General features: G+C 39.6%; 1 protein-coding gene across 2 annotated transcripts; it reads right to left on the bottom strand.

The window, feature by feature from the left end:
- Positions 1-15,608: 15,608 nt before the first annotated feature.
- LOC142355122 (uncharacterized) lies at positions 15,609-16,448 on the bottom strand. Of its 2 annotated transcripts, none has more exons than XM_075407387.1 (2): positions 16,228-16,448; positions 15,609-15,940 (listed from the first exon to the last, which is right to left on the bottom strand). In XM_075407387.1, exons 1-2 carry the CDS (start codon positions 16,322-16,324, stop codon positions 15,687-15,689), a joined length of 351 nt encoding a protein of 116 aa, XP_075263502.1. In that variant the 5' UTR covers positions 16,325-16,448; the 3' UTR covers positions 15,609-15,686. The 2 variants fall into 2 exon arrangements, with proteins under 2 accessions (XP_075263502.1, XP_075263501.1); XM_075407386.1 differs by having other exon boundaries at positions 15,609-15,943; positions 16,228-16,447.
- Positions 16,449-17,500: the final 1,052 nt, after the last annotated feature.

The raw sequence follows: 17,500 nt of genomic DNA, 5'->3' as shown, positions 1-17,500 counted from the left end.
TTTCCGGAATACATCCCACAGCGGATGAGAGACAAGGCCATAAACAGCGGTCCGTTGTTGCAGTAAATCTTTATACGATGTCATATTTGGCTCTTGTTTTATCTCTGATCTTCTGGACCTTATTCATGCATTGTTCCATAGTCATTCCACCTGTGTGTCTGTAAAATTATTTCCCGTTTGTGAAAACATTATCTCTTCATTTACCAACAGATTGCAAACTGATTCTCTTCATTAGTAATTTCGCAAACAGTTGCTAAATTCGTTTTTGTTGCAACAATGCTTTTCAAATGAACCTATAAAGGTTGGGAAAGTATTCCAAAAAATTAATACTATCGGTGAAAGCGCGCGCTCTCCGAAAATCAGCGCTGCACTCTTGTTGAGTAGGACAATCTATTTACAATGCATTTGGAGAACGAACGTGGCTATTCCTTTTGACGGTTATAGATATGAACTGCATAAACTGTACACATAAACAGCATAAACAGCATGAACAGCATAAAATTTACACATTCTATAAAAATGAAACAACATCACTAGAGAGATAACCAAACTGGTGGCATGAACCCACTTCAACAGAAAATTATCTACTTTAACAAAAAAAAATTAAGAAGAAAAATTAAAGCTCTTCAGAGTAAAAAAAACTCAATTGGGGAAATTATTTCTTCTCTTTGAGCAAGATCAGCTTGTTAAAAGTTGTCTAACAGTTCAATTACTTCGAATCAGTTTGCCGCCAGATAGTTTCACGGTTTTTGAATATTTGATGTGTCGTATTGGCTCACAGTACGTATTTTAATTTCTTGTTATTCGCGGTGCGGATCGATCAAAGTTGGCAGGGTGACAGAATCGCGGAGCGAATCAGGCTTATTAGAGTAGTGAGTTTTCAAATTAGTTTGGTAGTGCTGATTCGCGGAGCGAATCAGGGTTATTGTCGTTTATGCGTGATTTACTAATCGCGGGGCGATAAGGCTATTGTGTTAGAGCATTAAATTCGCCCAGCGCATCAAAACATATTTTCAAAAATTGAGTTGCAACTGGTTTGAAAAAGAAATTAAAATGTACTGAATAGCTTAGCAGCAGACAAGAGTAGAATGAGCGAAATGTAAATGTTTATAACGCTGCATGAACAAAAGTATGAACAGTCTTTAGGAGGAAATTACAGCAACAGAACAAGTTTCTAAACGGGAACGTCGCAGACGTAAACCAATCCATTTGGAGGTAAAAAGAACCGAGACCAAAAATGGAAGTGAATGACAAATGGTGATTAGCAACCAATGAATGGTACAATTAGCAATAAATGTATGGTACATTGGTACTTGTGTACCCCTTTTCCATCCTACCTAACACGATCATTCACCTTTGCTCAATTTTGTGTAGGGGCGGTGACCGGAAATTTAAAAAAAATTATTTGCTTGTAAGCTACTATAAAAATATGTGATAGTAAAGTTTGTGGGTGTTGGTTAAGAGTTTTAAAGTTTAAGCACTTGCCGAGTCAGATCTCATTTCCGCTTCAAGAGCGGTTAGTGTTCTTGCACTAATGTTGGCTGTTGTATACGTTTGAACTACCGTGGCGATGTGCGGTGTGATTGCACCGACCAAGAAAAAACTCTCTTGGGATGGGTTTCGCTCTGCGATTGATTGTATTCCTTCTATCACAGTTGATCCAAGGGCGACTGGTTGAAAAGCTGATGTGCTGTTTTCGGTGATGGGGGTTGCTTGGCGATGTGATTGTTTTTTTTTAGTACCGCAATTTTCGAGGGCCAAGAAACGAGTCTTCATCGCGCCTTGAGCGTTTGCTTGGACTTGGGCCGACCAAGACGATTGTATTTGGGTTGCTTCCCTGTTGTTGGCTTGTAGAAGGGTTATTTAGAGTGGAATCGGTTGGTGCGATTGCAATTTAATTTTTTTGATGTTGCTGACTTGTAGTTTCCGGGCACTTAGGCGGTGAAGGATGCGGGGGTGTAATGATTTGCCTGGCATACATACTCGGGGACCATGTGACACATTTGATTTTACGGACAAAGCCACGCTCTTATAGTCAGTCTGATTTCGCCTAATAATCTTCTTGTCACCCTCCAGTTTTTTTCGCAAGTCTGAGGCTTGTTTTGTTATCTTATCCTTGGTCACTCGGCCTGTGGGTGTTTTCGGACGGCGTTCTGCGTACAAAAAAAGTGGAGTATCTTTCTCCACTTTCGGTCAAGTTTTAGCAACACCGGATTTGCGGACCGTTACCTGTAGTTTTCCGAGATCCCTGATTATGTCCGTATAATCGTCCTCTTTTACGAACGTTGACCCAGGGGTGAGCACCTCTTAGATTTCCTGTAAGTGCTCCTTTGAACGTTTTTGGGCCGCGATCTTTTTAGCCAGGAATAGTTGCACAGATTCCTCAGTCCTTGGTGATGGTCTGCCTTGCCTTTCAAAAATTACTAGTCGTGATTCGCCCTGCGGATCGCTTATCTGTCTGTAAGGGGCATTCTTGATTGCATTTGTTTGATTTTGCTCAACTTCTGCATCACTCCTGTCCGGGTTGTCACATTTGTCGTCAGCAATGAGATCGGTCCAGTTTATCATGTCTTGATATAAATATTTTTCAATGACATATATATAAGAAAATTATGACATATCCGGCACTGTGCTTATGTTGCTCAATTACGTATTCGGGCGTCTTCCGAAATGCGCTTCAAATAGTGACAACTTTAAGTTTTCGGTTTGCAGATACGGAGTTGATTTATTAATAATTTTATTGAGCTTTTGACGTCAAATTGTGATTCAGCGGCTTCTCTGATGCAAGCGAGTCTACGTTTTTTTGTTTGAATTAGCCTCTCAACTAGGACTTTTGCCCGATGGTCATTGGTTGGCGCTGCGATTACATCAATGATATGCAGCTCACACAAATTACTTATTTGTTTACCGATTTGACAGCGAGTTTGGTCCAAGCGAATGCGGCGCGGTACGCCGTGTGGCTGTATAGAAATTTCTGTATGCTGTTTTCGAGAGCTTGCTCGCAACGTTCCGCCAACAAAAATTTCGGGAAACTGTCTATAGATGCTGAGAAATGGATTCCTTGATTTCTTTTGTTATAGATTGGACCACAAAGTATAATTGCGTCTCCTCATTAGAGTCATTACATGGTTTTATAGGACTGAATTTAGTTGAGGGGATAATTCGTTTCAAACTATTACCTATTTCAGGGTATCCATTTGTCATGGCATTCATTTGACATTTTTGTTTAACAGGTCCCGGTTCATATTTGGCCACCAGGCATGGATGGTTATTTCCGTAATCACTCAACGTCCGGGGTGCGTGCTGCGGATGACGTCTATATAAGCAACCCATATAGCGTGGGGTATAGCGATCCTGTCGTCGATGCACGAGCAGCCTGTTTTGACGTGCAGATTGCGCCAAAATGAGTGGTTGCACGGGGAGATCTGTTCGCAGCCTTCTTCGTTTTTGGTTAATCAGATTCGCGTACTTTCAAGATTGCATCTTAGGTTGTTAAACTTGCAAGCAGTGTCTTTGTAAATATCTTGCTGAGGGCGAAGTTAAGGGCATCCCCATGCATTTCTGTTGACGCATTTGGGGCCGTGCTTTTGTTTTCTTCGTCAATGTGCACTCTTGTTGGGATGTTTTGCTGCTTGCTCTTGCGGGCACTTTGATTATGTTGATGAAGCTGTTCGCTATTCGTTCCAAGCAAGATGATTTACAATCAAACTGATTTGTTTCTGAAAAATTGGTGGAATGAATTTGTTCGAAGTTTTTGCTTGAATTAACCGCTTTTTTGGAAGAATTTATAAAATTTGTTTTCGCGCTAATAATTTCCACGGCTTGAATAGAGTCTTCCATTTGCGGGCGAATTGAGTGGTAATTAGTTCATCTGGGCTGGCTTTAAAGTCCTTAGTGTGATTGACAGCGTGCTTGTAATTGCTGAGTGGACGTAACCGACTGAACATATATGGTTTCCTGAATAGTGGATCGATCAACGGTATGATTCATCAAACAAAGCGTTTAAGAGAAGTTGCACCGAGGTAACGCACAATATAGCCGGCATACAGGGAGCGAAGGATCTGAAGACCAAAAAAGGTCTTCTAAAAATGAAAGAAAAACTTACAAAGCTGCACCCGCTCGAGGCGTTTTTGAAACCGTCAAATTCATATGGAAATACAAACTATGGCTATAACAAAGGGAAACATAGTTTCAATTAATTGAGTTTACGAATGTAGAAAAGGATTCGAGAAGATCCTCGGTATATCGCAAGTCAAAGAAAGTTTCCGAAAAAAATGGTAGTGAACTCAATTAAGCCTGCTAACGTTCGCCCTGTTTGAAACGCCGCAGAAAAAATGTATGCCTAAATGACAAGTTGTTAGCCGCACCCGACCTACTAAACGGATTCATCGGAACAGTATTCAGATTAAGAGAAGCACCAATAGCCTTAACCGCAGACATGGAACCAATTTTTCCAAAGGTGCAAGTTCCTGAACGAGATAAAAGCTGCCTGAGATTCTTCTGGCGACCAGCTGTGGACAAACTTCTGCAAACATACGATTTTCAATGTCATTTTTTGGTTCAAAGTGTTCACCAACATGTGCAAACTACACTTTGAAGCGAGTGGCGATCAAAATTGAGGACAAGCCTTCAAGTGCTGCAAAAAGCAGTCCAAAACAGGTTTTACAGTGACGATTCTATCAAGTCAGTTCACACTCCTGAAGAAACAATCAATGTTTTCAAGCAACTGCAACCTCTTCTGTCAAAACATGGATTCAAATTGAAAAATGGATCGGCATCTGCAAGTGACTGAAGAAATCGCTGAGGACTTGCGATTGATCACCAACACAAAGCAAATGAGAGTGGACCCTAGTAAGGTCGATTCGTCCGTGCTTGGACTTCAGCGCACTGTTACTGAGGGTAGTTTGCAAGTTTGCAGACGTAATAGAAGAAAAAAATTTAAAACCCCAATCACCCCGATGAAGATCTTGACTGTTGTTCCTTCAGTGTTCGATCCACTTGAACTATTTTCACCACTCAGTGTACAAAAGAGACTCTTGAAGAGCATCTGAACAAAAAATAGGCAAAATTGAGACAACTTAGTGGAATCTAACGAGGGAGAGGAGTTTATTAAATGGAAAGATCAGCTTCCTGAAGTTGCAGAAACCAGTCGCGGTAGAAGCTACTTCAGCACAGCCAAAAATAAAGTCCAACTTCATGTCTTCGCTGACGCATCGGAAAACACAGTTTGTGCAGTGGCATATATACGTTCGCAGCCCACGGATTACTCAGCATACATAGCATTTGTAGTCGAAAAATGCAGAATCGCTCCAATGTGACACATTTCGGCACCACCTTTGGAATCAGTTATGGCAGTGAGACTGAAAGAGCAGGTAGTTAAAGAACACGAATCAAAGATTCTAAGTTGTAAATTTTGGACAGACTCCACTACTGTTCTGCAATGAATACACAGCTCTCACTGCAAACAACAAGTTATTGTTTAGAACGATTGTACAGGTAATAGCAAAAAATTTGAGACCCCAATTTGGAATCATGTGAGTGGTATTAACAATCCAGTCAACACCGGAAAAAAAGCCATCACTGTTGATGAACTCATGGGAAGCGGGTGGCTCATTGGGCCGGCCTGGATGAGGAAGCCAGATAATTTATGGCCTGAGCGGGTGACTTCAACATTCACTTCCGACAAACGTAACGAACAAACGGCCTGCATATCCGCAAACGAATAAAATAAACCAATCGTTCAAAGTGAACGATTCAGCAAATTCATTCAATTGGCAGATACAATGGAAGAATATGTGCAGCGAGCTTTGAGAAAACGAAACCGGCAACAAAGATAATTAGCATCGAGGAAAAGAAAAAACCGAGGTAACCATCCTCAAGTTACCATAGCAAGAACGATTTGCTGAAAAACTGAAATCTCTCAAGGCTGAAAAAGAATTCCAAAAATAGCGAAACTCTGTAGTTGTCACTCTTTACTGACAAAGAGGGACTTCAATATCGTTACATTGGAATCATCACGTTCTTGAACTCTTTTTGCGTAATGAGCACAAGGACATCAACCACGAAGGAGCTGAACATGTCACAAACACTGTAGAGCAGGGATTCTTGATTGTTGGCGTGAAAAAGGCCTTACGTTCCATCAAGAATAAATGTATCACGTGCCCAAGAGGCAGAGCACAAACAATGGCTCTAGTGATGGCAAAGCTACCTACAGAAAGGTTGGATGCTTCATGAGCTTTTGCGAATATTGGACTAGACTGTTTTAGCCTTTCTAAAACAAAAATTGGGCGTAGAATTGAAAAGCGATGGTGTTGTTCGTTCACATGTCTAAAAGTAAGAGCCGTGCATATAGAGAAAGTCCCAAAGCTGGATACTGACAGTTGAGTGAAAGCAATTATGAGGTTCATCGCTGGAATAGGCAAACCCTATAAATATGATCAGTGACAACAGGAAAAACTTCGTTGGAGCAGACCGAGTTCAAAGTTGTATGTTGCAGCTTTGAACCGAGAGAAGATTGAGAAACATTTAGTTCTGTTATACCCATACACAGTGAGTATATGCAATTGAGTTGCGAATGACACTTTATTTACTGAGATGGGAGATCGCGTCGCAAATGGCAATCTATTTGATTAAGTTTATTATCAAATTTCTAGACTAGTCAATCGCGGTGCGAATGGCTACTTTCACAGTACTGCGGTTAAATGAGTAGCGTTTTGCAAGAATTGAATTAGACTGAATTTTAGCGTTGCAAGTTGGAGAATGAAATATGAAAGTTACAATTTTAAGAAAGAAAGTTTGTTCAAGCTTTAATCATGATTAACGGAAGCAACTCTAAGATTTGTTTATATCATGAACAAGTTAATTTATTGCACAGACAGGATGAACAGACAATACTGCTAAAAATGGGAGGAAGTTGACAATAACTGAACTGAAATGGCATTTGCCCTTCAAATGGAACTTACAACAAATAAATCAACTAAATACGGATATGGATATATGAAGAGTATCCATTGCCGTATGAAATTTCCCCCTCTTTGAGAGAAAATAAACTTACTAATTAAAATCAGAAAATTAATAAATTTTCACCGGTTACTAAGTAATAAAATATTACATAATAGATAAAATATAAAAGTTTTGTGGAGTTTTTGTTTTATTCAAGTTCACTCACTATCACTATTTCCTGCGTTTTCAGCTTGGAGAACTGTCATCTCCCTTGGCTGATTTTGAGTATCTTCAACCTATTCGTTTGAATATCCTGCGTCTCCAAAACCCTGATTTGCATTGTCGGAATAGCCTTCTGTGTTTCTGAACTTTTCAATAATGGTTTGCGATTTCGGTGTCTTCTTCTTTAAAGTTCGCTTGCTTTTTCGAACTGAAGAAGTATCAGAATCTGATGTGTCGCTAATCGTAATCTGTCGCTTCTCAGTTTTTCGCAAAATGGGTGTCGGTATTGGCTGTACTGATGAAGGCATTTGCGTCGCAGATGGTCCTGCTGTATTGGAGGTAGTCAATAGTGGTGCGATTGGACTAAATCGAAGGATCTGTGTTAAATCGGGTCGATTGAGGAATGCCTCGCCATGTTTTGGATTTCTCTTTGGAATTCTCTTTTTTAACGTTCTGGCTATATTGCTAGCTGAAGAGATGCATGACCTGCCCGAGGAAACTACACTCACATCATCCGATTGTCTGCGATTGCGTTTTATCTTTTTGTCGCCTGTGTTTTTTCGAACAAGATTACGCTTGTGTTTGTAGATTTTGTGCTCGATGGTCTGCTCATTGATCTTTTCTGGTCTTCTCTCGATGTATTGTGCAAGATCCGTATCTCTTTCTGCCCGAGTTCCGAATTTAGCAATATCCGAATTTCTGACCCGCACTTCTTGCTTGTGTGGCTCTTTAATCACGCTTGTTGTGGGGCTTAATTTGCACACAGTGCTTCCTGGTGCTAGCACCTCATAAAGGCCATCTGGATTTTTCTTCTGTCGTTGACTTTCGTGCAGTTTGCGAGCCAACTTTACCTGCACACTGCGTTCCGAGCAGGGGATTGGTCGACTAACGCCTTCTGAATTGAGAAAATGTTCTTCTCCTTCTTTTCGTTTCTCTTGTTTAGCTCTTGCAAGAGCACTCGCGGCACACATGACACGTTCGATCTCCGTGTCCGAACATAGGGCTGTATCTGCTCACTGCTCTTCTGTCAAGTAAGAGCGACCCGGAATTCTATCTTCGTCTAAATAATAATTAAAAATAGCATTATAATTGAGATTTTTACTATTAGGTTTAGTTGTGATGTTTGATATAGGTGTGTTGCATTTCCTACCAAAGTGTGCCTCAAATGGTGTGGTATTTATTGTTTTTTGTTTTGATATTCTTAATCGTTGTATTATTGCTTTAAGTGAATTTTCTAAATTAAATTTTTTAATTTATTGTGATTTCATGCAAGATAATTGTCGTTTAATTGTTTGAATAATAGGTTCTACAAGTCCAATTGCTCTATGATCATTTGCTGGTGCATATATAGGTGTAATATTATTTTCTGTGCAGAATGTTTCAAACTTTTTTCCTGTAAAACATCTAGCTTGATCTAATCTAATATTTCTAGGTACTCCGTGATGATATTTATAATTATTTAAGAATTTGATTACATTTTGGCCTGATGCATTATTTACTATTTCTGCTGTGGGGTATTTGGAATATCTATCTATACTTGTAATAAAATATTGTTCTATGCCTTTCTCATTTAAAATTGGTCCACCAAAATCTGTCTGTATTTCGTCATTTGGTTCACTACATTTAGGTAGAGGTGTCCATTTGCGGTGCGGAATCACTGTTTTAAGGTTCTTACCAATTTCCGTGCAAGCTTTGCACTCACTGGCTTTTGCTAGTATGTCTCTGTGGATATAGGGCCACAAGATGTTTTGGGCGAGTGAGAGCATGGCAAAGCTTCCTGGGTGGGTGGAGTGGATGTCTTCCAACACCGCGTCCTTAATTGATTTGGGTATGGCAATTCGATCGTCCAAGCAGACGCACCCATGTTTGACGCTTAAGTCCCTCTAATAAGAGAAGAGATAAGGACTTATCTCTTGTAATCGATCCGGATCGTCTCTCATCACGCAGTCCCTCACTTCTTTGAGTATTGCGTCCTTTCCCGTTAATATTGCCAAGAACTTTTTGCTAAATACTTTATTGAGGGTCTCAGTAAAGATTATGTCGTCCGCTTCCTCTATTGCACTGCCAGTTGGGGTTTCTGTGTGTGATGTCGTATTTGTTCCAGGCGTAGAGGGAGTCGTGTCCGAAAACGTCACTCTTGCCTTTGTAGGGGTTGACTTAGAACGGGTTGCTTTGGCCTTTGACATTGTATTTATGCTGTTTATTGAACTATCTGATACGCAAAAATTAGTTTGTTTATTCACTATGGAGTGTTTTGTAGGTTGAATTTGGGCAAAAAGCGAGTGATTTTTGTGCAAGTGGTATTTATACGTAGGAATTTGTGCTTTCGCGCTTAATTTAGTGTTATTAGGTGGATTGTCTGATTTTATACCATCAATGGGTTGTAAAGGTGATAATTGTTCAGATCGTTCACATTCTTTACTGTCTGACTTTTGCACCTCTTTTGCAGCGAATTTGTTAATGGAATGTGAATTACTGACTTTACGATTATTTAGTGCAAATTGTAATTTGGTAACTTTGAGTGGCATTTGCGACGCAAATGGATGTTTAAATTGTGAATTAATCTTAGATTTATGAAGTGTTAATTGCGGCGCAAATGGTGTTTTCATTGGTGAAGGGGTTAATTGTAATGCAATTGCTTCATTACAATTAGGTGAATTATCATTTAGTAATGTAGGTAATCGCGGTGCAAATGGTTGTTTTAATTTGTGTGAAGGCAAATTTGACTTTAAAATACTGCTAAATTTTTTAGTTGCTTTTTGTTTATTTATAATTAGGGATTTCATTGAATCACGAATTTTTGAGATTGTTGCTACAAGAAAGTGTTCATCGTAGGTCGATATCTTTTTAGCTCTCGCAAAGGGGTTCCTTGAAATGTAATCGACTCGACCCATTTTTGCACCTGGCATAGGTTCGATTGTGAAATTGTATGGAAGAAGTCTGTCTATCCAACGAGATAATCGGCTATTATATGATTTGTTTGCTCAATGTTCTTTAAGTATGGATAATAAGTCTCTGTGATCCGTTACTACCGTGAAATTTTTTCCATACAAATAGTATTTAAAATAGTCAATTGACCAAACTATCCCCAATAGTTCCAATTCGTTGACACTGTAGCGTTCCTCCGTTGGATTGAGAAATCGGGACGCGAATGCTATTGGCTTCCAACCATCTGGTGTATTTTGTTCTAATGCTGCTTCCAATCCGGAACGGGAAGCATCACATTTGACACGAACGTCCAATTTTGGATAATAATGACTGTTTTCTGTAATATTTGCGATTTTTTCTTTAATCAAGTTAAAGTGTTTTGTGTGTTCATCTGTCCCAACGAATTTTACAGATTTCTTTAACAATGGTCTAAGAAGGTGACATAGTTGTGCGAGATGTGGTATGAATTTGCCGATGTAATGTACTGAACCTAGAAATGATCTAAGGCGTTTTAGTTTTGTTGGTGGTGGTATTGTTAGGATTGCTGCAGTTTTACTTTCTAAAGGTGATATTCCAGTATGTGTGAATTTGTAACCTAGCCATTCTATTTCTGTTTTCGCGAAGTGACATTTCTGAAGATTAATTCGTAAGTTATCGTCATCTAGTTTTTTAAGACATTTGAAAACATATGCTAAATGGTCTGCTTCAGTGCCGGTACTAACGATTATGATATCGTCCAAAAAACAATATGTGTTTTGCAAGCCTATGAGTGTGTAATCCATAGCTTTTTGGAATTCTGCCGGCATATCTGTAAGGCCATAAAAACCAGTTTTTAATCTATATGGACCAGTAGATTCGCCACATATGATATTAAAATTACAGTGTTTTGCTGTGTCTTGATGCAATTTTAGTTGGCTATATGCATACTTTAAATCTAATGTGGTGAAATATGCATGTTGACCGTTTTGTGTATCTGTAAGGTGTTGTGATGTGGTGTCAATTAACATTTCGATGTTAGGCATTTGATATTTATTTTTGTGTATTGCTTTATTTAATACTTTTGAATCTAATGCTAGTTTTATCGATTGGTCTTTTTTCACTGTGATTACGATCGGAGAGATAAAATGTTCGTCAGAGCAACTAGATAGTTTTTCAATATGACCTTCAGTTTGTAATTTTTCTAATTCTTCTGACACTCTAGGTTGGAGATTAATCGGAACACGTCGACCTTTATGATGCTTTGCTGTAAACTTTTGATGAAACTTTGATTTCGCTACATGTGTTTTAGATAAGCCAATTCTTGATACTAGATGTGGAAATTGCGTCGCGATTGTCTCTTTAATTTTACATACAGAATTATTGATGTTATAAACACATTTACCAGTTTCTGTTTGTTGTTGAACAACTGCAAGCCCCAAGGTTGCGAACAGATCCCTTCCAATTATGTTTTTGTGCCCATCGTCTACCACAGTCAATATTGCTGATGTGTCTTTCTACTGATTGTAGATTACTGTGGTTTCCAAATGCCCAAGGATTTTGATAGGTTCGTTTGAAAAAGTCTTCAAGTTCCTTTTTTCTGTTGCATTTATCCATTTGGCTGATTTTGTCGATCGGGTGATTTTGTTTGCTAAACTTCTTGTTATGATACTGACTGCACTTCCAGAATCAATCATTGCAGAGGTTTTTATTTCCCCCAGTTGTATTTCAACGTTTAGTGGTTCCAATTGATGCCTCGAATCAGAGGAGATCGCTGCCACATAGTCATCTGAATCACTGTCATAGTTTGAATCATACACCTGTTCGTACAATTGTTGATAGCTTGTTATATAATTGACTGATTCTTCATCATCACTCCTTTCCCGCGATTCATCAATTTGATTGACATTCGTTTTTTGAGTTTTCTGTATGGGATTCTGCGACTTTTTCGGTTTGCGGCATTTTCTAGCGAAATTACCCATAATACCACAGTTTTTGAATTTCTTGCCATTCGCCGGGCAAATCTGCTTATGGTTGTGGCTTCAGCGGAGACCACAATTCATACAAGTGCTTGTATATTGGTAAATTTGAGGAACAGTTGGGTAGCGTGTGAAGTCTCGTTTAGCCGGCGGTGCATTCGCGTTGCGATTGCGGACTTGGTTACTAATAATGAAATTCACAGATGAAGTACTTGACATCAAGTTTTGGTTTATTTTCTGTTGATTTTGCGCTCCCATCTCCATTTTTATAGCGATTTCCAATCCTTTTGGTGGTTCTACTGTTTCTTTCAACAATTCCTTCTGTGTCTCGTGATCAAGCATATTCAATATGAATGCATCACGGATAAATGTAGTCTCTTCACTACCCAGAGTGCAATTCTCTGCCAATTCTATGAGACAACCATAGAAACTTTCCACTGACTCTCCTTTTTGCTGCTTACAAGAGTAGAAAACGAAGCGATCGTAAGTTATTTTACGAACCTTTGTGAATGAGTCCTCCATTGCCCGCCACAAATCTTTGAAGGGTTGTTTCTCTATTTGAAAGTGGGGGTACTTACTCTTGAAAATTCGTCGTCCCTCTGTTCCAATGCTCAAATAGAGCAGCGATATTGCTTTCTGCTCACAAAGTGCCCACGGTTGGTCTCCACACAGAATCCCAATTTCTTCAACTTTTTTACAACGGTTTTGCCAATTTACTTTCAATTGCTGATTTCGAACTTTGCGATCTCTTTCCGTCGCTTGTGTGTGTGGTTTTCTACCGGTTCTTCATAGACGGGTTCATGTGGGTAAGTCACTTTTACTGGAGGATCGTCTAACAGGGTGTCTAACTGTATTCCTTCCTTAGCAAGTAGAGCTAGTTTCCATTGCTGGGTCCATTTGTCCCACGTCAGAGGGGGTATTGCCGTCAGTTTCTCCCAAAATGCTTCTATATGAAGTGGTGTTTTCTTGGAACGCTTCTGACTGCCCCATGTTATACTCATACGCAGTGAGTATATCCAATTGAGTTGCGAATGCCACTTTATTTACTGAGATGGGAGATCGCGTCGCAAATGGCAATCTATTTGATTAAGTTTATTATCAAATTTCTAGACTAGTCAATGGCGGTGCGAATGGCTACTTTCACAGTACTGAGGATAAATGAGTAGCGTTTTGCAAGAATTGAATTAGACTGAATTTTAGCGTTGCAAGTTGGAGAATGAAATATGAAAGTTACAATTTTAAGAAAGAAAGTTTGTTCAAGCTTTAATCATGATTAACGGAAGCAACTCTAAGATTTGTTCATATCATGAACAAGTTAATTTCCTGCACAGACAGGATGAACAGACAATACTGCTAAAAATGGGAGGAAGTTGACAATAACTGAACTGAAATGGCATTTGGACTTCAAATGGAACTTACAACAAATAAATGAACTAAATACGGATATGGATATATGAAGAGTATCCATTGCCGTATGACAAGTTCAACAAGGGATCAGATGGAAGTTCAAACCACCTGCACTACCTCACCTTGGAAGATTGTAGTAGCGATTGGTCAGAAGTTGTATGAAATGTATACATTTTTGGGGAACCGATCAATTACTGGAGATATTCTTTTAGCCGCAATGTGTCTCGTTGAGAAAACAAATCGCTTTTTGCTCGGTAACAAAAAAGTTTGTCTAAAACATCTAACATGCGCAGAGGATTTCAACGATCATCGAAAGCTCTTTCCACAAACAGAAGCTTACTCGAATTTCATCTGGGACAAATTCCGAAGGAAATATCTGCAAAATTGAACAGTCGCTACCAATGGAAATGAGAATCAGACAGAAATCTGCATCAAGCTTTCATTTGGTTCGTCGAAGATTGTAGTGACGAACAAATGTATTACGAACAGAGTGATTCAGTCGGAAACGGTTTAAATGAAAGACGGGGTTTATAGGAGGCGTGTTTCGAATCTCTCCACAGAACTCCCGATTGACGATGTTTTCAAAAAGGAAACCTGGCTAGCGATGTTAAAGCTGAACTTTCATAACATGTTTAGGAATATGCATCAGCATAAAAACTAAGATAGGAAAAACCCTTGGTTGCCATTTGTCATCGTAATAAACCCAGTTTTAGTTACAGTTACTAGTACAGTCAGAGTCAAGTGATATGGAGAAAAAAAGAGGGGAATTAACGCTGGCAACAAAAGGGACTCAACAGTATTAGCCTTAGCAAACGGCTTTCTTCATATGAGTCAGCAAAGTCAGATAATATTGCAAAAATTGAACTGACTTGAGCAGCAAATAACGTGTCACCGTCTCTTGCGTAAGAAAACAACCAAACTCAAGTCCAGTAATTCTTACTGCTACTATGATTTGCAAACATGGGTCTTTCCCATTATAGCCCCCCCCCCATGAAATTATAGCCCCCCCCCCCCATTATGGTATATTTACCATGACTGGGGGGGGGCTATAGGTTATCTGACCACTAAGCTGGGGGGGGGCTATAATGGGAAAGACCCCATGATTTTATATGGAGAATTTAATTTTAGCAAGAACAAAGAAAAAAGTCATTTGAGGTGCAGTTGTCATCTATACAGATTTGTCGGCCTCAAAACGTACATTTCAATCACTTTTTGAGTCAACTAGAAAAAGTACGGAAGAAGAACTGAAGCCACCTGCGTGATGAAAAGATACTTCAGTACTGCGGAACAAAAAACTAAATTACGTGACTGAATTAAGTTGTTCAAAATGCGAAATTTTCTTTTTACAAATTAATTTTACTTTTCCTACCAAAAAGACTACTATTTGAGTTCTTACCAAAACGACTAACTATTATTTGTACTATTCAACTTTGTACTATTCAACTTAAGCTTTCAACAGTTGAAAATTGCTGTGTGTTCACTCTTATCAATTTATCTGTAAGTTCCTAAATGATCTCCACAAACGTTTTGTAAGAATGATTTCAGAGTACTGCTTAATTTTAGCACATTTTAGCGCATGGAAAGACGTCCTTCGCTAGGGTTAAGTCAGGGTTCTCCCATTAGAGCCCCCCCCCCCCACTCAAGTACTAACGCGTATGTATAGCCCACTATCAAGGTTAACAAACCATACTGCGGGCTCTGATTTCGCGCGCCCGCGTGTGTATATGGTGTGTGTGTATGTGGTGTGTGTATATGTGGTGTGTGTATATGTGGTGTGTGTGTATGTGGTGTGTGTTTGTGTTTGTGTGTGTGTGTGTGTGTGTGTGTGTGTGTGTGTGTGTGTGTGTGTGTGTGTGTGTTGTGTGTGTGTGGTGTGTGTGTGTGTGTGTGTGGGGGGGGGGGGGGGTAATGTGAATGGCTCAAGTTCATTATGCGAGATCGTCGCTAAACAATTACTAAATTGTCAAATAAAGGCTGGAAATTCAAGGGTAAATTACTGTAAGCTCGGCGCTAAATCAAATTATGCAAATCAACACTGTTTTCTTGTTTTCCAACTCACTGCTATTCTTTCGTCATATAATTGGTTTTTTTGGCGCTCACATCTCGGCCCGTGTATTACAGCTCAATATCATTTTTCTCAGCAACACTACAAAATCTGCTTCAACTTTATTAAAAACTGCATGTAACTTTGTTATCCATACGTAGTTATCGAAATTGTACACGAATTGAAATTTATTCACAAGCTCCAACGAGTGAACAAAACAAAGAGGGTTCTAAGAAACTGCCAATCATCTCCATCAGGGTTCCAGCATCCTCATCTGAGAATTTCTTGCACATCTTTTGGGCATTTTTGGATTGTACCTTGTCGCAGTATTCTGACAATTTACCCAGTGCCCCATAGTTGACCAGGGATTTGATTGTGCTGACAGCTGTGCCCATGGCGACTGTGCATGCCATGCAGGTTTTCTCACCTCGTTTATCCTCGCCTTCTAAAATTTAGCCCAATTGAAAAATTAAGGTCCTTCCCATTATAGCCACCCCTCCCCCGTCGTATAACGTACAGTCCCCTCCTTCCCAATTGGCGAAGATGTACCATGATTCGGGATAATTTCATGTGAGAGGGCCTATAACTCTGAAAGACCAGACCGGAATTTTTGGAATGAATTATATATTGGAAAAGATAATAGTTTTCATGAATAGGATTACCGCTAGATAACTAGATTCTTTGTAGATCAAAGACCCGAAAACTATCAATTCGCTTCACCTCTCTAACCTGCGTGTAATTGGCGAACAGCCGCCCTGCCTCTATTGCATGTTACTGGATCCAAAAGCACCAGCAAGCACAAAAGAACACCAATTTTATACTGCATTCTGGACAAGATTTTTCTCGTTTAGAAAAGCTTTCGACAAAAACCTTTAAAAATTGTGTAATAAATTCAACCAACTGCGCACTTTTCTGGAAACAAAAATGCAGATATTTGTGTCACTTTTCTATTTATAGTGTGGCAGAAAAGGCGGTGAAACCGAGTTATCTCAATGATTGTAACTTTTGACTTCTGTTTTGTGCGGCGAAATAATTCGAATTAGTTTGAATTTGACGTGAGTCAACGAGAATAGAAATTTGGGATCTTTTCCGTTTGTGCCCCCCCCCCCAGTACGTTATGCTCTCCCCAGTTACAGAGCACGTGTCATTACATAGTAAATCATTATGTAAAAATATTGCACGTGCATCTGGGGGTTGCAAATAATATGCACCCACTAAGCTGGGGGGGGGGGGGCACAAACGGAAAAGATCCGAAATTTGTATCGGCTCATGGCAGCATTGTCAAAACAGACATCCTTACTATTATAACCGCCTTACCCTAGTCAAACTTGTATATATGGTACATGCTTGAAACAATCTGAAATTGTAATCTTACAGTTTCTAGATCTGTAATCTTACAGTAATCTTAGAGTCTCTACTGTAATTGGATCTTTTCCCTTTGTGCCCCCCAGTACGTTATGCCCCCCGTTACAAAGCACCTGTGCCATTACAGTAAATCACTGTGTAAAAAATATGGCACGTGCGTCTGGGGGGTGCAAATAATATGCGCCCACTAAGCTGGGGAGCACAAACGAAAAGATCCTGTAATCTTACGTGATTGGTAGACTCTTGCAAGATCTTTTTACGACGGTATAGTTTTGTTTGTGCCCCCGGATAGTGGGTGCATATTAATTACCACCCCCCCCCCTTAACCCCCTGATCTTTTCCATTTGTGCCCTCAAGAACGCTATGCACTCCGTTACAGAGCGCTTTATTGCATAGTAAATCATTATGGAAAAATATGGTACCGTCTGCTGGGGGTTGCAAATAATATGCACCCACTGAGCTCGGGGGCAGAAACGGAAAAGATACCTTAATTCCCCACAAAATACTGAGACTAGGTGCAATTTGGAGAGCAGGAATCCAAATTCGAAATAAGAATTCACATGAAATCAAACCAAGGGACACAACTGCACGCCGATGATGCTTGCCTTAAAAATGTGCATCGCTCCAGGAGTATAGG

The sequence above is a fragment of the Convolutriloba macropyga genome, unplaced genomic scaffold (assembly GCF_964194025.1).
Source record: "Convolutriloba macropyga unplaced genomic scaffold, txConMacr16.3 SCAFFOLD_5326, whole genome shotgun sequence".
NCBI classification, from domain to species: domain Eukaryota; kingdom Metazoa; phylum Xenacoelomorpha; order Acoela; family Convolutidae; genus Convolutriloba; species Convolutriloba macropyga.
This window is presented reverse-complemented; position numbering and strand designations above follow the sequence as displayed.